This window comes from Sprattus sprattus (assembly GCF_963457725.1).
Source record: "Sprattus sprattus genome assembly, chromosome: 9".
Taxonomy (NCBI): domain Eukaryota; kingdom Metazoa; phylum Chordata; class Actinopteri; order Clupeiformes; family Clupeidae; genus Sprattus; species Sprattus sprattus.
In genome coordinates, this window is record NC_137928.1 from 30,776,685 (window position 1) to 30,801,212 (window position 24,528).

A 24,528-nucleotide genomic window follows, 5' to 3' on the forward strand; every position below is an offset into this window, starting at 1 on the left:
GGACACATTATTGCTGCTGCTGCACTGTAAACCCAGACAGTTCTACTAACTCATTAACATTATGTATTCAGTACTTAAAACCTGGTATTTAGTTGACCCAACTTAAAATGTATTAGTTTTCTGAGCAAGTGCAGACGTTTTAATTGTATAGGAATGTATTTGTTTGAGTTAACATTGCCTGATAACTTAAAACATTTTAGTATCTGACGTCATCAACGTCGTTGAGAACACCATTGCAAAGCTCTTGCGATGAAAGACGGACACAGCAGACTTAAGGTAGAGGAGTCGTTTAGTAATCCAGAGGTTGGAAGGTTGCTAGTTCGATTCCCCACTCCTCCTTACCAAGTGTATAAGTGTGAACCCCTAAACTGCTCATGATCTATGAATGCAAAATTCCTTGTCAATCGCTTTGGATAAAAGCGTCTGCTAAATCACAGATGTAAATGCAGTGGCAACACTGGGAAGGCGGTTGACCAATGACAGTTCTCTCTACAGTAAGAGCTTGTGCAAGAACTTGGAACGTAAGGAAGATACCCTTTCAAAAACTTGTAAGGGTGTAATAACTAGTTTGGGAAGACCCAGAGAAACACATATATCTGACGAGGCTAAGTCCTTTACGATTTTGGAATAATATGAGTTCAGAGAACTCAAAAATTATGAAAATGATAACACAAAAAATCAGAATAGCTGATGTATAATTTTTGAGTTAAGTTTACTTAAAAAAAATAATATATGTACTCAAATTTTCTTATGTAATCGGTTACATCAAAAGTTTTGAGTTCTCTGAACTTGTTCAAGTTTACAGTGTGCTGTTGTTGTTGTTAATACTGCGAAAGTGATTTGGTTCATACAGTGACGCTTCATTTTGATTGGGCACACTGTAAACCCAGACAGTTCTACTAACTTATTAACATTATGTATTCATTACTTAAAACCTGGTACTTTAGTTGACCCAACTTTAAATGTATTAGTTTTCTGAGCAAGTGAAGACGTTTTAATTCTATTGGAATGTATTTGTTTGAGTAAACATGATAACTCATATTTTTTTAGTATCTGAAATTCATTGTAAATCCCTTTGGATAAAAGCATCTGCTAAATCACAGATGTAAATGTTAATGTAAACGTACATCTGGCAACACTGGGAAGGCCGTTGACCAATGACAATTCTCTCTACAGTAAGAGCTTGCGCAAGAATAATAATAATAACTAGTTTGTGAAAGACCCAGAGAAACACAAATATCCAATGAGGCAAAATCCTGTGCGATTTTAGAATAATATGAGTTCAGAGAACTCAAAAATGATGGAAATTATAACAAAATAAATCAGTATAGCCGATGTTTAAGTTTTAAGTTAAGTTTACTTAAAAATAAATATTTATATGTACTCAAATTTTATTATGTAATCGGTTACATTAAAGTTTTAAGTGCTCTAAACTAGTTCAGGTTTACAGTGAATGTGCTAGGTGCATTGTGTACGTACTGCACATTAGAAAGCTGTTTGGGCTTGTGCCGGACCGTATTGTGCACGTGTGTGATGATCTGCGTGTGTAGGTGCATCTGTGTGTATGTGCCAATGTGTGTTTGGGGTGTGTAGGTGCATCTGTGCGTATCTGGTCATTTGTGTTTGGGGTGTAGGTGCATCTGTGTGTATGTGCTAATGTGTGTTTGTGGTGTGTAGGTGCATCTGTGTGTATGTGCCAATGTGTGATAGGGGTGTTATGACACCAGTGATGGCAGAGCACTCATTTGGCCTGATGAATGGATGTGCTAACTAGCAGGAGCATAATGTTGGCAGGCCTCAGCTGATCTCTGGGAATGAGCGTGCTGTCAGGCTGGGGAGCCTCTGTTACTACAGCACCATGTGTGAGGACGGGAATGGCCACTTGGGAAAATGTGTGATTCAATTCATGTTGCATAGTCTTTTTGCTGTTGAGCATTACTTTATGAATGCATGGAAACTATAGATTCCCTGAGGAAATGTATGAGAATCTGCATGTTTGTAGGTTTGTATGTTTTGTGTATGTGTGTGTGTGTGTGTGTGTGTGGGGAGGGGGGGTACTTGTCTGGGAATTCCCCGCCCCGCCCCTTCACTGCATTTCATTTGCTCAGTTAGTCTGGCGAACTACTAAATGGAGGTCCACTTCAGAAACGTAATTGGACACGCCTTTAACCAATCAGACCAACGATACTATACAACGATACAACGATCGGTAATAAATCAAACACATATTTTTTCTGTATGAATTGTTCCAGAGCAGGTTTCTGTTCTATTTTCAAAGAAAACTTGCCTTTGAAATCATCCAAGACAGCCGTGAGAGCAGTATATAGTTCTGCTGTGCTTCTCTCTTTGCTTTCGCTTTTGTTACTAAACTATTTTAAATCCGCCAATGGCGCGCCAGGTAGCCAAAAGCCAGTTTGTGATTGGTCCCAGGTATCCTGAGAATGCTGAAATGAACTTCTGTACAAACTTTGCCAGACCCACTTCTCAGGCAAAATTTGCCGGAAGAAGAGGGCGGGACTTCCCAGACAAGGGGGGTACACCATCTGTCTGAAAATGACAAAGCCTGCCATATTTATGTTGCATATATGGACATATCTATGGAGAGAGATATATCTCAAAAGTATTCGTAAATGCAAGTACCATGATCCACAAATGTTTCACGATTTACAAATGTGTTTTGCAATCCACAAAAAAAATATTCTTACTTGTGATTTGTAAGTTGGCATTTACATACTGTAAATGATTTGTACACATAGATGTCCATTCGTAAATGTATCGTTTGTAATTTCTTAAAATACGTAACATTTCGTGTATGCATTTCTCATGGTCTGTCATTTGTAAATCTACAATTCGTGTGTGAAGTGTTGAATCTGCATTTGTGGATCGCCCAATACACGCGTGCAATCATTCTTCCTATGACGTAATTTTGAGACAAATGTTTCGGTTTTGAGACATGGCTTTCTGATCCACAAATATAAGCCCCCCCCCCCCTCCTTTTCGACAGTGCCAACCTATCCGGTAGGTGGCAGTGTTGTCCTCTGCCTTGTAGTCAGGTGGCTTAACAACGTGATCGTGACCGGGGTGATAAAAGAATGAAATTTGGTACACAGTTAGCTTTTACCCTACCAAATAATAAGTGAAACTGCTCGTTTTTTCGTTTTAAGGAGATTTTAAGCACATGACATCTAAGAGGCCCTGGACAACATCAACTAAAATGTTATATCACGTTCTGAACGCAGTCCTTACATTCCTTAATGTGAGCACTTTATTGCAACTCGTTCGATCAAAATATTATGTTAAATCCAGGGCTGTATTGGAGGGTAAATCTGCGCAATCTGAGATGAGGCACAGCTCGTCGCTGCCTCACAGTCTCGCTTTCTCCTGTCTGTTTGAACAGGACATGCGCAAATTCATAGATTGTGATAATAAAAATGCTCGAAATGATTGTAATCCTGCAGAAACTACATTTACAGCACGGATCAGTAGAAAAATATCAGTATTTATTTGATTTTATCGTTACTTGTTTTTTACTCTCATGATGACAGATGAAGTGCTCTCGCATAGAAACGTGAGCGGGGAGCCAAGCTGTTGCTTCACTGAATAGGCCTATATGCTTAATCAATACGTTATTTGAAGTCTGGGCTTCAGTTTTGGTCAATATTTGTGTATGTGTGTGTGTGTGTGTTTGTTGGCACTGTCATCCCATCCTTTCACTTTCAGCGACATACACAACATAGCAGCTGCTACTGTCAGCCAAGAGAGACAACAGTTGACACACACACACACATACACACACACACACACACACACACACATACATACACACACACACACACACGCACGCACACAAACCGACATGCACACACGCACGCATGCACGCACACACACACGCACCAGCCACGCACACGCACACACACACACACACACATTAATGCACTCTGTAGACACACACACCATCTTTCCTCCTCGGTGCATTGATATGTTCATGTCAATTGTTCCTGCTTAAACCAAAAAGAGCAGATTTCTCTCCTGACCCCTTTTCACCTTGCCTCGCACTCATCCTCTCTCTCTTTCTATTTTTCTCTCTATCTCTCCAGGTCTCCAGGAGTCCGGCAACCACTGTCTACCCCAAAAGTACTCTAAGAGAGTTGAAATAGCTCGTGTTTGTGCACATGTTTTTTTTTAATGTGTAATAGTACGGCTCGTTTCGTTTTATACTTTCTAACAGTGAGTCTTTATATCTGTAAGAATTTAATACATTCTGAAATTCAACAGAAATCCTCACACACACAAACAGGCTCACTGACAAAACCGTCCACAAACAGAGAGACAGTCAGCTAAACTCTCTGGGCCACCAACAAAAAACAAGCAAGCAGCAGTCACCTTTCTCTTTTCCAAGCAGCAGTCACCCCTCTCTTGTTCAAGCGTCTGCTAGTTTCTCTTTTCCAAGCATTTTTACAAGAAGTCTGCTAGTTTCTCTTTCCCAAGCATTTTTACAAGAAGTCTGCTAGTTTCTCTTTCCCAAGCATTTTTACAAGAAGTCTGCTAGTTTCTCTTTTTCAAGCATTTTTACAATAAGTCTGCTAGTGTCTATTTTCCAAGCATTTTTATAATAAGCGTGATATAAACTCTGAACTGTGTGATGGATTATTGGGTGGCATTTAAGTGTTCCATCCTTTCAGCAAAAACATATATAATGTCAGTGATGGGCAGTAGCGTCTCTACTTAAAGCGACGCTACTAGCTTAACAACATTTGTCAGTAGCTTGGCAGTAACGTCGCTATTTACAAAACCAAGTAACTTTTCAGTAGCTAAGCTCTTTTATTGATCAAGTAGTGCAGTAGCGTCCTCAAAAGCTAATTTATCCTGGACCTTTCTGATGTTCATTCATAACAGGCTTCCCTGCAGCCATCAAACACAAAAATTAAGCAGTACGCGTCACTTTAGTCGAGACGAGTGAAAATAGATAGATAGATATCCTCATTTCGAGTAGCCTACACCAGACGCTGCTCATACATTTAAAATGAATTCTCCCCTAATTTTAAATGGGTAGTTTGCATGCAGATTCTAGACAACCAGATAACTAGAATGCTGTTGATATTTAGATACAGCTGAAGATGATGAAAGTTAAAAAGTGAAAAGTCCGTGCTGTCTGCTCAGAGAGTTGAATTCCAAAAATGCACGAAATAGACGAAAGATGAAGGTAGGCGAGGTCTTCTGCACTCATTTGTTTTCATCTGCGTTTGGATACCTGACTCAACAGCCATACCTTCAAAAGTACTTCACTTTAAACGAGACGAGTGAAACTAGATTTTTTTCAGATGCCTTCTTTGTTATCCAAAGAAAAAGTTCCTGTCAACGTCAATGACATCCAACACAAACATACGAGCACACGTTCAGGTGATTGAATTTCATCCATTCAACTGTTTTTATCTGACTGACAGTTGTGTTGATCACTAAAACCGATTGACTTGGCATGCAGTTTGTTTAACTGAAAGTAGCTTCTAATGTATCAAACTACTTTTGAAAGGTTTATGTAACTTAGCTTGCTACTTTTTTATGAGTGGTAGCTTCTGTGTAGTGAAGCTGAATTTATTGTAGAGTAGCTGATAGCTTATCTCACTACAAATATCAAGTAGCTTGCCCATCACTGTATAATGTATTGAAAGATTTATAAAGTTGTTATATAACCAGTAAAAAAAATTATATTTCTCCTAATGAACGATAACATGCCTTCAATCAAAACAGAATCCTTTCCTCCTTCTTGCCCTGTTTTTTCCTGTCCTTTATCTTCTTTCCAATCTCCTCTCTATTCAACTTAACTCTTTTTTTGCATCTCTTTTCAATTTTTCTCCATTCTTTCTCTTCTAGTTCTCGCTTTCTCTCCATTTATTCTTCATCTCTATCATTTCTCTTCTCTTTCCCATTTTATCTCTCCACTGCCTCACCCCCCCCCCCCCCCCTTCCCCGCCCCTCCCCTCTTGTTTGTGGAATCTAATCGCTTGTTGATTGTTTACCCATCTGTTTTGATACAAACACAACAGTCCTTTCACAAGCACATCTAATCTTAATGGAGGATTGGATGTCTTAACCTCCGAAAGACGTCACTGACAGGGAGTCTAGATGAATAAACAAAGCAGTGAGCACACAATAGACACGCAAAAGGTGGAGGTCAAGGGTGTCCCTCCATCTCTTCTCTGAGGCTGTGCTCCAGCCCCTCACGAACTACTGACCAGTGGAAAGCGGCACTGATACAGAGTGGATGGGGCATGGACAGTCTGGATGGATAAATAAATGAGTTCATATTGCACAGTTGCAATCTTCCCTGGAGACTTAAACCTTGTGTAAACCCGTGTGTGTGTGTGTGTGTGTGTGTGTGTGTGTGTGTGTGTGTGTGTGTGTGTGTGAGAGAGAGAGAGAGAAAGAGAAAGAGGGAGAGATGTGAATGGCTGCATGCCTGCATATGAATGCAAATGTGTGTATTTGGCTCTGTATATTTGACATCCCAGTCACAATAAAGCTCAGGAAATGACTGATCTATTTCAAGATTTAGAGGAGCAACTTTGACACATATGGAGGAGAGGACATATGATTGACAGTTCCACTTGGGCCACATCTCAGTGCAATCTTCACATAAACAGAGGGGAGGACATGAAAAAATGTGTTTGGTGAGGTTACTACACTATACAGGTCCTGCACACCTCTACAGAACACACTCGTTTTGATGATTACCCTGATTAGCCGCCGTGCCCTTAGCATTCTGTCCTGATTAGAAGTCCTGTCCACAATGCAGCCTACTTGGCTGTTGTGTCATTGTGACCCAGTTGGAAGTTATGTCCTAAGTATCTTGTGTCCTGATTAGACTGTTGTGTCTTAGATCTGTGTCCTGATTGGCTGTCATGTGTTTTGATCATTATTATTTTAACACTTTCATTATCTCATCATAATAAAATAAATGGTTAATGAAAGCAACACTGATTTGGTTGTGTTCTACACATCTTGGAGTATGTTCTAACTGTGTATATTCTAACTTGTGCGTATATGTTTGTCTGTGTGTGCGTGCCTGTGTGTGCATGTGTGTGTGTGTGTGTGTGTGTGTGTGTGTGTGTGTGTGTGTGTGTGTGTGTGTGTGTGTGTGTGTGTGTGTGTGTGTGTGTGAGTGTATGTGTGTGTGTGTGTGTTTGTGTGTGTTTATTAGCAGAAGCCTTGCAGCTCTGCAGTAGAAAAGCAGAGGGAGGTTAATTATAGCCGGTGTTATTTTGGAAGCTCAGGAGGCCCCTATGACCCCTCGCCTAAGGCTGGAGGTTGGGGGGTTGGGGGTGGGGGTGGAGACATTTCAACAGTGGCTTGGGGGGATCAAGGTGTTCCACAAACATGCACCGGGGGACACACGCTTACATAAGCTCACTTTGGCAGACAAAATATTCAAAGATCTTCACAGCATGGATGGAAGGTCTAATTCTCATTGAAGTCTCAGATTAACAAGCAAACTCAAGAGCCGCATGTCCAAATGGATTAGGAGACGTGGCACTGGACATCACTCTAAATGCCTGCCTTCATTTGCGCATGTGTGCTGTCAGCACCTTGGAATCGTTTGCATATAGATGATATCTAAGGCTTCTGAGCCTTTCCAAAAATGAAAACAAATCAAATGATAACCCCTTCTCTGCCCCACACTCCTAATCTTCAAGCTGTTGCTGCCAGCCAGCCTGTTTTTGCCCCTGTCTATTTCTCCTGGGCTTTGTCAGAGAGAGGGGGGATTTCCTAGGTCTCATGAGCTCAGCTCTGAGCAGCGATGTGCCTCTACCCTCCAGCAGCGCCTGCCTTCAGCTAAGATCAACAATGTCATCCATCACAGCACCAGCAAAGCCACCGAATGGCTCAACACACATATGGCTGATGAGTTAACATCAGCAGAAATGTAAACTCTCTAGCAGAATTTAATATCTTAGAAAGACTCACCGAGAGGCAGTGGCAGACAGACAGGCAGACAGAGAGAGAGAGAGAGAGAGAGAGAGAGAGAGAGAGAGAGAGTCTATTTTCAGGATGTCTAGATACAAATTAATGTAGCTCGTAAATCATAATACTGTAAATTCCTCCCACATTTACATTTGCTAGATGGTTTTATCAAAAGCAATTTACATTACCGGCAGATTTTTGTAAGTTTGTTTGCTCCCTGGGATTGTAACTGATCTACCAGTCAAGCTTAAAAAACGCTAAAAACGACTTCAATACCAATCAATACCAATCATCATCCCCTTTATATCCATCATGTGACCAGTGAGGACGAGATCCGCACAGAGCCCTACTGGTAACACTGCTCTTGCGGCCTGCTCCCCCTGGGTTGAGCACTAAGGCATCCACAGAGACCTGCTCCTTTCTCATGACACATTCTGCTGCTCTCCGTTTTCTTCCCTGAGAAAGTGTCAGCCCTCATCTCACGCCTTCCAGGCTAGAGTGTGCAGCTAAGCGGAGCTATATTTCTTGTCAGGTTATGGTAACCACTGATATAACGGCATGCTCTCCACTGACTCATTTCTGTGGTAGATCCTTAATATCTCCTGCTTTTCCATGTCACGGTAGATTTAAGTGTGTTCAGGACAGGCCCGACTTAAAACTGCTACTCGACCATGAAATGGATTTCATTTCACAGTCCAAATTTAGAAGGAAAGAACCCAGTCTGTTTCTCTTCCAAGAGCCGGTCACTAGCGGTGGGGAGTTAAACAGTGCCAAGGCGGGAGACTCCCCCCACTGACTGGCAGCTTCGCCCTAAAGCAGAAGACAGTGGGTGAGAGAGAGAGACAATGGATTCGACAGTGGGTGAGATAAAGAGACAATGGATAGACCTTTCAGACCTCCACCTCCAACAAGGGGAAAAGACATAATTGGTCATTATCTTTAGTCAGACGCATGAGGAGAGAGTGACCAGAGTAATGAAGTACAGGAAATCAAGAGAAAGTGAAAGCGGCAGAGAAGGACTGACAGAGGGATGGCTGTTACTGTGGTTTACCAACTGATAACGATCGTTTTGTGCAACTGTATGTCATTTCATGCCAACATACAGAATTCCAAAAAGATTGACAAAAAGAACTGTGAATTCAGGCAGGGAAAGAGATGGAGAGGGAAAATGTCGGACAGAACAGAATGCCCTTTAAAACCCTTTTAAAAACCTTTGAGGAAAGGGAGTAATTCCCAGTGTCAGACAATAATGATAAAATGAAACCATCTAGAATGAGTGGATACCACAACGTATGTCTTTGTGAGAAGAAAAGATAAAAAGATCAGAAAAGATCAAATGTATGTACTGGTTTTTACAATTCCAAGGACGCATGTGTTAATTTCATTGCATTGAAGGCATGCAGGCCAGACACAGCTACACACTGTGAAGGTTGAGACAGGAGGGGATCAACTCTGTTTCTGTCCATTTGGTTTGTGCTTAAGAGAAGATCCTCTCTGTCCATTCTGATCGAAACACCTACATTTACACTGACAATGCTTTACAAAAAGGGACTGAAAAAAAAGCTTGATCTAAGTAAAATACCTGCTGTATCAACAACACAGGCTTTTGATCAGGTCTAGAATCATCTCAGTACGTGGGTGCATTGATCCAGAGCCTCTAAGGGCCTCACATCTCCTTGTGAGAACCTGTCTGAGATCAGTGGGATGTACAGTAAGATAGTCTGGCAGTCACAGGTGTCTTGTGTTGAATGTAAATGATTCCGAGCCACACAGAGCTGGTAAGCCCTCTTAATGCCAGCCATCGACGAACTCTCATGCTCTCTCCATTAGACGTCAGTCAGAAACACAGGGCAGAGGGTTGAGAAAAAGCCCTCTTCATGGAGATCTGTCAAGGGTGTTACGACCCCCTGCGCCCCTGCAGACATTGCAGTGGCCATGCGTGTCCTGCAGGCAACCGTGGGGATGACGAGTGCCATTGATGGACTGATTATCCACACCTGGGGAGGTGTGGAGTATAAAGCACCAGTGGACACCTGTCTCTTTCTCTCTCTCTCGAGCTGACTATGTCAGAATTGGACGTTACCCCGAGACACGTCGCCATTGAGTTGTGCTTTTGTATGGACTAAATAAATACGCGCTATTTTTGTAGAAAACCGTTGTTGTCTGCCTCCAATGTTATTGTTTCGGTCACGAGCCGGCCGAAGCGTAACAAGGGGCTTACCCATTCCATTGAATTAAAGAGTACAGACAGGGAGGCAGGAGGAGAGGAAGAGAGGAAGAGAGAGTGGGATGCAGAGAAAGGGTGGGACTGGGAGATGGTTGATGGCTGATGAAGTCACATAAGGTCCTGTCGTCTCCCTGTGAAGCTGAAAGTACAGGCGCAACTCAAGCTTCTGTTTCAGCCAATCACAGCTCAGGATGCTCTGCATCAAGGATTAATGCATTACGCCCAGCAGCATCTGACCACTTTGGACAAGGAGTCATTGAGCACACACACACACACACACACACACACACACACACACACACACACACACACACACACACACACACACACACACACACAGGTAGTCCCCATTATCATCATAGGGTCCCCATTATTATCATAGAGCCCACACACACACACACACACACACACCACGTTATCATCATAAAGTCCCCATTATCATCATGGAGTACCCCTATCATCATAGAGCGACTCTCACACACACACACACACACACACACACACACACACACACACACACACACACACACACACACACTCACACACACACACACACACACACACACACAAACAGTCCCCATTATCATCATACAGCACACACACACACACACACACACACACACACACACACACACACACACAGTCCCCATTATCATCATACAGCACACACACACACACACACACACACACACACACAGTCCCCATTATCATCATAGAGCACACACACACACCCACACACATACACACACACAAACACACACACACACCACCTTATCATCATAACGTCCCCATTATCATCATGGAGTCCCCATTATCATCATAGAGCGACACACACACACACACAGTAAAAGAGTATAAATGGATAAAGACAAAACATTTTTTTAAAGAAAGTGGCCAACAGTGGCCCATGCCTCAGCAGTGGAGTGCCTGGAAAAAGCTGAACAAAAAGCCAGCAGATCACCACACGGGCTAACAGAGGTCCACTGGCCTTTTGCTATTTGGGTATTTGCAATGTATGTCTAGACAATATTGATGTTTGCTGCTTGTCAGACATTAGGATACTTTGTGCGTTTATCCACATACTGTATCTTACACTTGCTAATGAAGTGTAACCAATTGCAGTTGTTTTTGGAAAATAAAGCAGGCTATTACAAGCCTACCCTTGACTCTCAAATGACACTACACTGCACCCTTCCATCCTCATGTTAAATCCTTATGCTTGGTTTCACAATAACAAAATATAATTCATTTTGACATCAACAGCAGTGGTATGAGCCTTGTCTAAATGTACATTTTGCTAAGTTTATATTCATATTATTGTCAGAAAAATGATTTAACTGTAAAGGGATTTTTTTTGTGTGTAACATTTTCTCTCAGGAAGCATACCACCAAATGGTTGCACCCATAGACATCATATAGGTAGACGCCGCCTCCACTGCTTCTCGGCGAACGCGTCGCCGCCCTATTGTTAGGGGAGCTCTCTGACGCCAGAGGTCTGTCAAACGTGTCAAACAAGCGCAAGTTGCCAGGAGCTGCGGTTTATCTGGATAAAAATCACGATAACCTTTTACATTTCGCAACCAATTTCATGGAGTATTCAAGGGTTTATGCTCTACGTGAAGTGTGTGAAAAAGATTTGCCTCTACGTTACTTTGAATCTCGCTAGTTAAATCGCCTGTCATACATGTGCATGGGTCTATGATAAACGCTCACTTTTCTTGCACAGCTCGTGCACTTTGAAAATACTGAGAAGATCTATAAACTATCGAAATAGTGCTTCTTTAGTTGTTATTTCTATATTTGATGTATGCTCTTTCTTTTAATGATGGTCAATACGTACACTGTAAACCCAGACAGTTCTACTAACTCATTAACATTATGTATTCAGTACTTAAAACCTGGTATTTAGTTGACCCAACTTAAAATGAGTGAAAGGATTTATCTTGTCCCATAGTGCCATTGATTTATCTTGTCTCATAGAACCCTTGATTTATCTTGTCTAATAGAACCATTGATTTGTCTTGTCTCATAGTGCTCTGACAATCATTTTGATTGGCTGTAGGCTGTTATTTTGGTAAAACAGTAACCTTAGAGGTTATATAAAGGGTTGCTTTCAAATGACTTTGCTAGTAACAGTAACGCTACTCAAACCGTGTGTTTCCTCTGTCTCTTTAGCCTACACATGCTTGAAAACTGGTAATTTAAACACTGTGAAAGTAATTGTTTTTCATAAATTATCGTTGAAGGCCTAAACACAAACCCATGTACAAACCCAACACAAACCCATGTAAGCAGTTGGCTCATTTGGTATGCCTCTGGCAGACTTCACCATCAGCTATTCTACACGTGCATGCCATGCCAAAGCACACAGGAGCTGCATGCATCAACACGTTCATATACATGAATCTCCCTGATGTACATATATGCACGCACACATTCACTCACACACACACAGGGAGGACATGTTCACGGAAACCATTCCCAGTAGACGGCCCTCAAAGCCATGCTGCGGGACAGTGGACCAAAAAATCCCTCTCCCACTCCCCATTACTTTTCTAAACAGACCTCTCTCTCAGAGACACCGAAATACTCCCCTAGAAGAAGAAGCAGCAGAACAGCCAAGGGCTCCTTACCTCCCAATCATAGTGGAGTGCTGCTGTACAGCAGCCTCCAGGAGGCGCTCCAAGATGGTCCACTCCCCCATGGCCAGTGTAAAGCTGGGCAAGTCTCACAAGCTGCTGATGCTGGGTGGCAGGCAGCCCTCTCCCCTGGGCCCAGTAACCAACCTCTCGGGACGCCGAGATCTTCTCCCAGACCAGAGCAGCAGGCAGTGGGTGTGTGAGAGAGAAAGAATCCCCTCAGGCTGCTTCACTGGGCATTCATGGCTCTTCTTTCCACTTCTCTTCTTCTCCTCTCGTCTCCTCTTCTCGTCTCGTCTCGTCTTGTCTCGTCTCTTCTCTGTAGGGGTTAATGTAGCGCAGCAGTGTTAGAGACAGTGCACTCCACTCTTAGCTGTCCCCATGTGCCCTGGTGTCCCTCTTCATAGGAATCCCCTCTTAACCCGATGGAGGTTTAACCTTTGCTCTCCTCCGCCTCACTGGTCTCTCTCTCTCCCTCTACCTCTCTGTTCATGTTCTCTGCCTCTCTCTCCCTCTACCTCTCTGTTCATGTTCTCTGCCTCTCTCTCCCTCTACCTCTCTGTTCATGTTCTCTGCCTCTCTCTCTTGACCCTCTACCTCTCTGTTCCCATTCAATGTCTCTATCTCTCTCCTTCTTGACCCTCTACCACTCTGTTCTTGTTCTCTCTCTCTCTCTCTCTTGACCCTCTACCACTCTGTTTATCTTCTCTACCTCTCTCTGCCCGATGCTTCTTTCACCTTCACTCTTCCAGGCACAGCAGCACTGACCAGCAGGCTGGACTGGTTCCTCTTTCATTAAGGATACATAATTCACAAATACACACACACCTATACACACCCACACACATCCACACATCCACACACCCACACCCACACACACACACACACACACACACACACACACCCACACTCTCACATGCATACACACATACACACACACATACACAACCTCACCAACACTCACACACACCCCTACACACCCACACTCACACACACACACACACATACCCATACACACCCACACTCACACTCACAAACACACACACACACACACACACACACACACACACACACACACACACACACACACACACACACACACACACACTCACACACACACACACACACATACACACCCAGACCAACACTCACACACACATACCCATACACACTCACACTCACACTCACAATCACTCACATACTCTCTCCCTTTCTCTATCTCTGTTTTATCTGGTCTGATCCACCCAGCACGTTTACCCGACCGCAACACAGCTAGGCATTATCCTCAAACACAGACCATACACTCTGAACCAAGCGTGCAGCACTCACACACACGCACGCATGCACGCACGCACGCACGCACGCACACACACACACACACACGCACACACACACGCACACACACACGCACACTCACACACTCGTACTCCCTGCCACGCACAGAGATGGAGTAATTCCACTCTACCAGGCTGTGTGTTGTTCTCCTTAGGTGTTCTTGTCCAGTGGTGGTTGATGAACACCAGCTTCTGATGTGCTTTTTCTTAATTCCATTTTCTTTTCTTGTTGAGTCCTTCTTGGGTTGAAACCTTCTTGGGTTTTCTCCTCTTCCTCTAAACCCTGCTGTCACTTTGTACCAGGCTCACCACGGTGTTTTTTTCCCTTTGCCTCTCTCTCTCTCCCTCCTCTACTCTCTCACTGTGAGCTCCGCTATGGTTCTCTCACTGTCTCCTTGCGTGCGCTCACTTGCTCACTTTGTTAGTAATTGCACTTGAGTCCCTGGTTTGCTGGTGCTAAGAAGAAGCCTGCCTTCTCCTTCTAGTTCCTTTCCTCTCCTCTCCTCTACTCTCCTCTTCTCTTCTCTTCTCTTCTCTTCTCTTCTCTTCTCTTCTCTTCTCTTCTCTTCTCTTCTCCCTTCTCCTCTCCTCTCCTCTCCTCTCCTCTCCTCTCTGCTCTGTTACTATGGCTTTGGAATCAAACCTTCCCCATCTGCCTGTTTCTCTCCTTTCTCTCCCTCTCAACGGTCATCATCATTATCCACCTTTTTCTTCTTCTTCTTCAACTGCCACTCGTCTCTTTCCACACCTTCCCTTCCACCTGTCCTTCCTCCCTCCCTCCCTCGATCTCTCGCTCCCTCTCACAGGCACCCGGCTCGTGCGTGTGTCTAGAGGATTAGCACAGGGAATCACTGCTCTGCTCCTCCCTCCTGCTCCCTCTGCCTGCCTCCCTCCCTCTATCTCCCTCTCTCACTATTTATCCCCTCCCCTCCCCTCCTCACCTCCCTCGCTCTTCCATTGCAAACACTACACAGCCATACAGGCTCTCTCTAGTCTCGTTGGGCATTTTTCCCTCTCATTGTTCCTGATCTTCATCTAATCCCTCATGTCCCAGTGCCTGTATTTCCAGACCCAGTGCTGGGAGCTGTTATTGGGAATGATGGTGTTTTTGTCCTGGTATTGTGGAAATGGCGGGGTCGGCTGATTCATACACATTCAGACACATCTCTGTGCTTCTGCCTTCATTGGGATCTTCATCCTCAAGTGCACAAGTGTTCATTTGCTCTATCAAGCACAAACACAGGCACAGGGACACACACACACACACACACACACACACAGGTACACACACACACACACACACACACAGGCAAACACACACACACGCACAGACAGAGGCATACATGAGCACACGAAACCACCGTAGGCACAAGCACACACACACACATACACACACACACACACACAAATCCAAGAGGAAAGCAACAGAAAGGCTGTGGAGGACCACTGGTTCAGGGAGAAAGAGAGAGAGTGAGAGAGAAGAAAAGAAAAGGAGAAATGATTTCAGTCTCACTCTCTCCCTCCAGGCAAGAGTTACAAGCATTGTCTTTGAGGAGAGAGAATCCCTCTCAGAATGTCTGTTTGTATATATTACCCATGCCTGTTTGATATCCAGCGTGACATTAATGTCGACCCACAGCGACTAGCACTCTGAGCCTGGGAGAAAAGGCAGAGATCTGTGGCCAGTTGGCTGATTCTTTAGCGCTCGCTCAGGAAGCCCACTCGTCATGTGGACGTCCTTCTGGCAGCCCAGACGCCACTGCTCATCCTCCACCAGCTGACTGAGGGCCAAAGCAGGACTTCTTAAAGCGGCCCGGACCAACATCTGGAAGGCTGAGCGTGTTAAACCCGTTCCATACCTGAGCTGAGTCCTGCGGGCAGCCTGCCACATGCCCACGGGGGCTCCCAGCCTGGCACAGATGAACAGAGACCAGTGGAGCACGTGTTTGTCCACAGGAAGGGGGCAAGTAGGTTGGCCACAGGACATTGCACCAGGTGCCCGGGCATCAACAGATGGCAGAGAGAACAGTGGCACACATAATACACGTTTATTCAAACAGCTCCTATCACTTCTGAGAGAATGGACAACAAGCCCACACAACTGTCCACAGCAGAGGTCAACAGGTCCAACTTACAGGACACTGAAGATTTACATTCCATCTGTACATGTGCTCCTGTGGACTGAAGTCATAACCTTGGCATCCCTGCGGTCATGCTTTGCCAACAGGGCTTCACGAAGGCTGGAGAACTTGAATGCCTTGTATAGGCGCAGCTTGAGAGAGCAGAGGTGAGAGCGCCATTCCTCTGTCAAGTGTGGCCACAGAAGCAGAGGAGCTGCTGCCGTCAACATGCATTTGAGTTTCCTGCTCCAGCTGTCCTGCTTAAATACCTTGCATAGAAACGTCTGGGAGTTGAGGAGTTCACGGCTGGCAGCCCTGTTGAACGCTCCTGCTTAAGATGGCTGGCCTGGGCATGAATGGGCCCGAGGCAGCGTGGGGATTAACCACGCGGGTTTACCTGACGACAGAGATCAGAGATGCTGAGCGGCCCGCTAGCTGAAAGATGCCATTTGTCTCCCTGATTAAGAGATAATCAGCTTTACCTGCACTCTCAGCACTCGGCCACTCTCTGTGCTGGCTGGCTGGGGTAATACTCTCCACCACGGGTAATTAAAGGTTTAGCTAATGGTGGGGGAGGGGCAATTAATGTCTCCCCTCCAACCAGCACTAGCCACCCTACTCTACCTTCCATCTTCAGGCCCAAGCAGCTCCACAGCACATCCGCATTATTTGATTATTATAAGCTTTTATTTTGTCATATCCTGAGAGAATTGATATAACTGAAAGTCACTAGCCATTAGCAGGGGGACAAGGGACAAAAGAAGTCCAGAGCTAATCATGTGGAACGGTCATAAGGGATGAGCGAGAGGGAGCGCAGAAGAGGCAAAGTGGAGGGCTGCCTGTCCCTGACCTGGCAATCATCAGTCTGAAAATTGAATATTGATCTTCAAGAGCATTGTGGGTAATCTGAATCTTTTTAAAGAGACAAAAGTAGGTGGATGCATCTTGATTTACTGATCTGTCTTGCAGAGAGGATTTAAGAAACACGACCAAAATGTGCAGCCTACTGAAACCTGGCCTGGCTAAGGAGGCATTACTGAGGATGTGTCCAGTTTCCCCCTTCAGACCCCGTCTATCCACTGCTCAGTAATGGAATGAGCCAGGGCATGATAACTAAGTGCTCACCAACCAAACGGCTCTTACTGATGTTAACAAGAAGGAAAAATGCCTCAGAATTGTACAGGTTATCAGTGGCTATAACATTTTGACATAACTTCAAATTTTTCCCTCATGGTCATTGACAGGTGTGATCAAACCGTCTCCCAACTAAAGCATGCTCATGTACATACACTAGGGTTAGTGTTATACATCGAAAAATATTAAAAGGCCAAAAATCCTCAGAGTGAAATCATTTTATTACACTTTAATTCAACATTTCTTTATTTAGACACACAAAATCTTGCCTTAATATGGGTCTTTAATCACCTTCAGTGTCCTGGCAACCATTTGGACTGGGACATTAAGCCTGATGTTTTGGCAGGGTAACACTGGCAGAGAGACATGAACAGTGATCTGCAGTTTGGTACTGAAAAAGGAAGAAAACCGACCGTTTGCAGACACCAGATCATCTGAGGTCAGCCATTTTGTCTCCAGATACAGACCTCCTGCAAAGAGAGAGCCATGACCTCCCTAAGAGAACCATGTCTGCCTAACCTGATGCTAAGGCTCCGATGCTCCGATGCTTCTTCACTGAAGACAAGTGACTTGGTCATGGAAACAAGGAAAGGCTCCTTGAGGTGAAGCCGTCTAATGGCCACAATAGCGTAAGGCAACACACTTGCTGATTAAGGATGGACTGTGTTTTAATTTCAGGTTCCTGGCATGGCCACCCAAGGGTCCAGATGGTGCTCCAGCCTCTCATCAGAGATCTCCATCTCTTGGCTGTGTTCACGGGCACCAGTCTTTATGTAACAGCCTTAAAAGCCCTCTTTTCACTATACTTCAGCTTGTATCTTCTCTTGAACCTGAAACAACCGAAGTAGAAGTTATTTTCAAACAAAATAGCACTGCATGCATTTACACTTCTGGAATCTTTTATTTTAAAGGTGCAGTCCAATTTTAAAATGGAACATTTGAATGTTTTTAAAATGTAGATGTCTTACTTGGCTCTTTCTCTGGGCTCAATCATGTTTCTCTTCTGAAAGCTCTTGAAGCGGTCCTTGAGTAGGTTGCCCTCTGGCTGTAAGACAGTGTTACAACAGAAGATTTCATGAAAAGGTCACAGAACAGTAATAGGACTGGTGGTAGGACTGTGGGCCCACTATCTTACCTTGAGTCTCCGCAGGGATCCAGCTAACTCATCACTCAACTGCACCTCAAGATCAGGAGTCTGGAACCTGTAACAATCAATGAGAGAGCACATTCTGTAAGCATTGGCCAGTATGATCTACTTGATGGAGGTTATTGTAGCGTGTAGATGAAGTTCAGTTCAGTTGAGCTGAGGAGGTTCTGTAATATGTTTGTATGTGTGCTCGGGTGTGTGTGCGAGAACAGTGTGGACTCAACAGTGTGGATTATTTTGGTAATCAATTCATCTATCAACTATTTGTATATTTCAATGTTTATATTTCACTGTTATAAAAATATATAAAGCAGGTGTTTGATGTTTTTTTTACATTTGTCTTGTAGTTTGATTTGTATTCTAGGCCTTTTGCAGATTCTGTTCCATTTTTCTCAATGATGGTCAATTATTATTAGGTAAAGAAGCACTATTCCGCACTTTCTATAGTGCATTGGAATGGCGAATTAAAATTACCATTAGCTCTGTTAGCGTCTGCCAAAAAATATTATATGATGCGTCGACAATAAAAATCCACGTCTACAATTTTTCACAATCGACGTTGTCGATTTTGTCCACTAATCGTTGCAGCTCTACTCACTTGAGGCGTCCTAGTCGGCGTGGCTGGGTCTTCTCGGCCAGCTGGTTGATCTTTCGCTGGCTTTGTCTGAGGTGGGTGCGCTTCTCCCGCTTCTGCAGATCCTGTTTGATGGAGCGCAGCTGGAAGAGCTGCTGCCGCCTGCCGCTCAGCACCCGCGCAGACAGCCTCTCTTGCTCCTGAGGAGGCACAACAGAGCCCAGGTCAGAGGTCATGTGTGCACTAACACCTCCAGACCACAGGATGGCCACAGCAGCAAGTCCTTCAGCAACACCAGCCATAACTCACTCTCTCACTGCTTTCTGTGTGTCAACAGAGGTATGTATATGCATGCACCTACATGTCAACTGTCCTTGTCTGGTTCTAATGATAGGGCCCTACAGTTCATCGAGTTCCAATGGAATAATCATCTTTATGTTTATGATAGCAGAATTAGAACCGGTTCCAGAAGTGCCAGTATCCACTGGATGTACCCAAGTGGTACGACACTGACACAATTGGCTGAGTCACACTATGAGGAGCACAGTACCACACTGGGCTGGGCTGGAACCCTACCTTTGGACAGAGAGGGGGCTGTGCTAGCAGGAAGGAATGAGGTTTAGTCAGTGCACAGCTCTGCTCACTGGGCACCACTACAGCTGCTCATAGTGCCCCAGTGCACACATACATATTCTTTTCTTCTAAAAACACATGCCTGAGCATGCCTTGGTTGGGTTTGTGTACAGTTACACACCGTAATATAAACATATTATAGAAACTTTCATTCTATGTAAAGTCAAACAGACAGAATGAACAATTATGTTTCAGTTAAATAAACATTGAGTCATTTGGCAGTGACTTTGAAGTACAAAGCAAGCAAATTGACTACTCAGGAAGAGAGCAGCAAAAGAAGTGTTCCAGATTTTTGGGGCATTAAGTGCCAGATAAGGAAAAGAATCAGTTTTCCATGTCCATCCCAGACATCTTTATTTCACAGACATCTCTCCAACATATAGGAGCGCTTGTCTCTTGGTCAGTTTAACTGGACAGGAACCCATAGATCCACCATATCAGTAAAGAATTCTACAGCGGCACTTTTAGCTTAATAACAAAAATCAAGCTTTTCATAGATGGCGGCTACACACAAGCAAATTTCGGATGATAAGAAAACATTTAAATATCTGTTCCAACGATCAGTTGAAGAGATAACTGACCTCTAGAGCAGCAGAGGAACAAATAAACACTAATCTCATATCGCTGTCTTCACATTTCCGAGGAAATACTGTGAGCGCAAGGATGGAATCATCAACGGGTATGGCATGCTTGCCCCAAGCCAGTTCAAGTGCACCGAGTTGCTGTTCATGGAACTTGAACCCTTGACCTTAGAGTTACTAGGCCTACTTCTTTACCAGCTAAGCTATAGAAGACCTCTTGCAATAACCATTAGCGTCTAATTAGGCACCATTACTACTATACATGGCAGACTATCAGCATCACTCAATTCCTCAACCAGCGTGTTTTGGTCGTTGGCCTTCAGACCGGTGGCTGTTACAGAATAAAAAAAAGGTTTAGACGTAATGCCCCACACAAACATCTTCTTCTAAAAACACATGCCTGAGCCTGCATTGGTTGGGTTTGTGTACAGACACACAAAATAATATAAACATATTATAGATACTTACTTTCTATATAAAGTCAAACAGACAGAATTAACTTTTTTGTTACAGTTCAATAAACATTGGCTGTGGCAGTGACTTTGAAGTACAAAGCAAGCAAATTGACAACTCAGGAAGAAAACAGCAAAGGAACTGCGATGAGAAAAGTGTTCCGGTTTTTGGGTCATTAAGTGCCAGATAAGGAGAATAATCAGTTTCCCATGTCCATCACAGACATCTATATTTCACCTTTAGTTTGTCAGCCTTCTCCTTCCTCCTCTGTTTCTCCGTCTTCTTCTCCTGCTGTGCACTGGGGACCACACCAGTGTCTTCCTCGTCTTCAGCCGTCTCCTCAGTCACATCCTTCTCTTCCTCCTCCCCCTCTTCCTCCTCAAGGAGCCCTTGAATTTGCTCCTTAAATGTGTCCTCCTGCAAATAATGAACAGAATTCTCAATGATCAGTCCTTCTGCTTGGCTTAACAGGTTAATAGGCATCATACACAAATGAGGAAAGATGATGCGGACATGTTTGCATTATAAACTTGATCTGATCACAGTTATGGTAACTGCACTGCACTGTGAACAGTCCCAGTTGAACATCTATGTTGGCTGTAAAGGACACATAATGAGCCGCGTTGTTTAAGCTTCAGTGTGCTATGCTGTTCTAGAGTCAGTGATCTTTGTTTGTGTTCTGTGGCGTTCTGGTGTGCTTGGCGGTTTAAGCTTCAGTGTGCTATGCTGTTCTAGAGTCAGTGATCTTTGTTTGTGTTCTGTGGCGTTCTAGTGTGCTTAGCTGTTTAAGCTTCAATGCTCTATACTGATCTAGAGTCAGTGCTCTCTACAGTCCTGTAAAGTTTATGGTGGGGATGGCAGTACCTCAGTGGCCAACTCCTTTCGATTCACAGCAAGCTGCCTTTCCAAACGGTCCTCTGCCTTCACCTTCTTCACCTCTACGTCATGGGCTTCTTGCAACAAGGCCTGGACACAGACACCAAAAGTTGAGATTATTCCTAGTCTGATATTACAAACTTTATGTTGGATTAAATAGTCAATAACAATGATGATCAAATAAGACCCTTGCACAGGGGCAGAGGAAGAGGTCAGTAGCGTCACCTGATGAGAGAAGAAGTCCGGGTTGTAGGAGCCACCGGGAGCAATGACCTCAATGGCTGGAAGTTCTGACGGCTTTTCATTCAGCTTCTCTGGTCGCTGAAAACAAACCGAAATGACGTCTATTTCAATAACAGAAACAAATGCAAACTGAAAATAGAAGACTCGACTCGCTCACTCTATCCTATCCTTAATCTTCATTCGTTCACTCACTGCAATCAAGTCTTTCAACACTGCTCACCTTAACCAGCATCTTTTTGGTCTGTTCAAGATAAAAGCCATCTCTTGTCTCCACGGCTAGAAAACAGAATTACATGTCAAACATGACAACCCAACCCAACCCCATCCCAACCCTTCATCAACAGACACAGCTGCTCACTCACGTTGCTCTCCCCAGAGGTCATAGTAGCCTCTCTCAGGGTTGTTGTTGGCAACAGTCTTCTCTCGGATGGGCGTTCCGGCTGCGTATGCGGCGCGCCGGAGGCCCAGGAGCCTCTTCCTGCGAGAGACCACACCTTTGGCTGCCAGGTGCTCCGCCTGCTCCTCCTTGCGACGCAGCTTCTTGGCATTGGGCTGCTGGTAGGCAAGGATGCTGAGGAGAAGAGGACACGCCGATGAGACGCATGGGAGAGGGGCTACACAATTAATGTGTTCTCTCTCTGAGCAGATTAGCACTGGGCATCATCAACATGATTGGCTGAGCATTGGAGCATTCATAGCTCCTTTCCAGTGTATCCAACATATAGGAGCGCTTCTGGTCTCTTGGTCGGTTTAACTGGACAAGTACCCATAGATTCCCACCATATTAGTAAAGAATTCTGCCTGAATAAAGAATTCAGGCAACACTTTTAGCTTAACAATAAAAATCAAGCTTTTCATAGATGCCAGCTAAACGCATTTCAGAAACTAACAAGCAAATGGCTTAAAATGCCAATTCCGATGATAAAAAGAAAAGAAAAGAATATCGGTTCCAACGATCAGCTGAAGAGATACCTGACCCCTAAGAGCAACACGGGAACAAATAAACAGTAATCACATCTACTCCAGCCAAACTTTGGACATGCCAGTTAAACCCTCAGTTCCTAGAGAGCCGTTCACTGAACAACCCCCCGGATTCCAAATCTGTCTTCACATTTCCGAGGAAATACTGTGAGCGCAAGGATGGAATCATCAACGGGTATGGCATGCTTGCCCCAAGCCAGTTCAAGTGCACTGAGTTGCTGTTCATGGGATTTGAACCCTTGACCCTAGAGTTACTAGGCCTACTTCTTTACCAGCTGAGCTACAGAAGACCTCTTGCAATAACCATTAGCGTCTAATTAGGCACTATTACTACTATCGGCAGACTATCAGCATCACTCAATTCCTCAACAAGAGTGTTTTAATTGTTGGCCTTCAGACCGGTGGTTGTTACAGAATAACTAAAGGTTTAGACGCTTCAATGTATTTAAAAAAAAAAAAAAAGGAATAAGATTTAAATGCTTACTCTTTCGGTGCCGGGATGTGGGAGTTTGGCTGAAGTATGAGGTCTACCTTCAGGGGTCGCTGGATCTTCCTTCTCTTATTCTCTTCCTCACCTGGGAGCGGTGTGAAAGAGTAAAGAGTGAGCAAAACAGCAAAACAACCTCAAACTTACCAAACAATACTGTTCCGTGTTTAAATAGAAAAGCACCACATAATATTTCAAACTGGGATGTTACCACGTACCTGTAGGAACAATCTTCTTTTTTTTTGTCTCTCCAATGTCCAGAAAGAACAAGCTCTCATCTGGTTTGTCTGCAATCAATCCCCTGAGAAGCAAAGGTCAACACATAATTCAATCTGAAAGTAATTCGATTCTAGTAGATTTAACCGGGGCACTCGGTGCTATCATACACACGGATTCTTCCTAACGTCATCTACGTGTTGCTATTGCTAACGTGTCCTTATACAGAGTTTGCCACATTAACCACACAACATGTCAAAGCTTAAGTATAATTTTCATGACAATCATATCACGCGGACATATTATATGACAACTGTTCAATTACAACCAAAGTAACCAGTTATGTATTAGACATTAAAGGCTACTTGCATGTAGGCTATCGATAGCTACGTTGTATTCATGCTCACCCCGTGGCCCTCTCCTGAAGTCGCACGTCTTCCAGAAACTCCTCGACATCTTGAATGTCACTGTGTTTGTTCCAGCTCTTTTTTTTATTTTTGTTAACACGTTTCTTGCGACCAGCACCTAATTCCGAGTTGTCTGCAGAACCTTTTAATGATAGAAAGCCAGGCTGACTGGCAGCCACGCGTTTATGCTTTCTGGCCGCTGACATGTTGGTTCTCCTCAGGAAGGAAGGAGCAGCAAAATAGTAGGTTAGGGTGTGACGTGCGTGAAGCTAAAAAATAGCAGTTTATGTAAAGGTGGTTAAAGATGGTTATGGTGTTGGTCTTATGTCTACAATGTATGCATTAATTATTGACACAAATATAATTCACTAATACACAACATGAATAGATACAATTATTGTTAAAATACAGCTCGAAATAAACGCGGGCTTTGTTTTTGAAGGTATTTGCATAGCTGCCCTCCAGCACATCCGTTGTTGACTGTATTTTCACGTTGCCACAAGGTAGTTTCCGTTCT

General features: G+C 44.0%; 2 protein-coding genes across 2 annotated transcripts in view; both read right to left on the reverse strand.

Moving 5' to 3' along the window:
- The window catches only part of gjd1b (gap junction protein delta 1b), a gene marked incomplete at both ends in the record, with an annotated part of 22,204 nt that extends 9,314 nt beyond the window's left edge, over positions 1-12,890 (reverse strand). Inside the window, one exon of the mRNA XM_080845162.1 lies at positions 12,820-12,890. Coding sequence (XP_080701288.1) covers positions 12,820-12,890 — 71 coding nt within the window. The remainder of the gene's footprint in view (positions 1-12,819) is intronic.
- A 4,726-nt stretch (positions 12,891-17,616) lies between these two features.
- Positions 17,617-24,222, reverse strand: nop53 (NOP53 ribosome biogenesis factor). The gene is made up of 12 exons (XM_080845343.1): positions 24,012-24,222; positions 23,607-23,689; positions 23,386-23,476; positions 22,283-22,491; positions 22,141-22,196; positions 21,903-21,998; positions 21,666-21,767; positions 21,039-21,218; positions 19,159-19,334; positions 18,549-18,615; positions 18,382-18,458; positions 17,617-18,243 (listed from the first exon to the last, which is right to left on the reverse strand). Exons 1-12 carry the CDS (start codon positions 24,215-24,217, stop codon positions 18,183-18,185), a joined length of 1,404 nt encoding a protein of 467 aa, XP_080701469.1. The 5' UTR covers positions 24,218-24,222; the 3' UTR covers positions 17,617-18,182.
- Between the last annotated feature and the right edge of the window lie 306 nt (positions 24,223-24,528).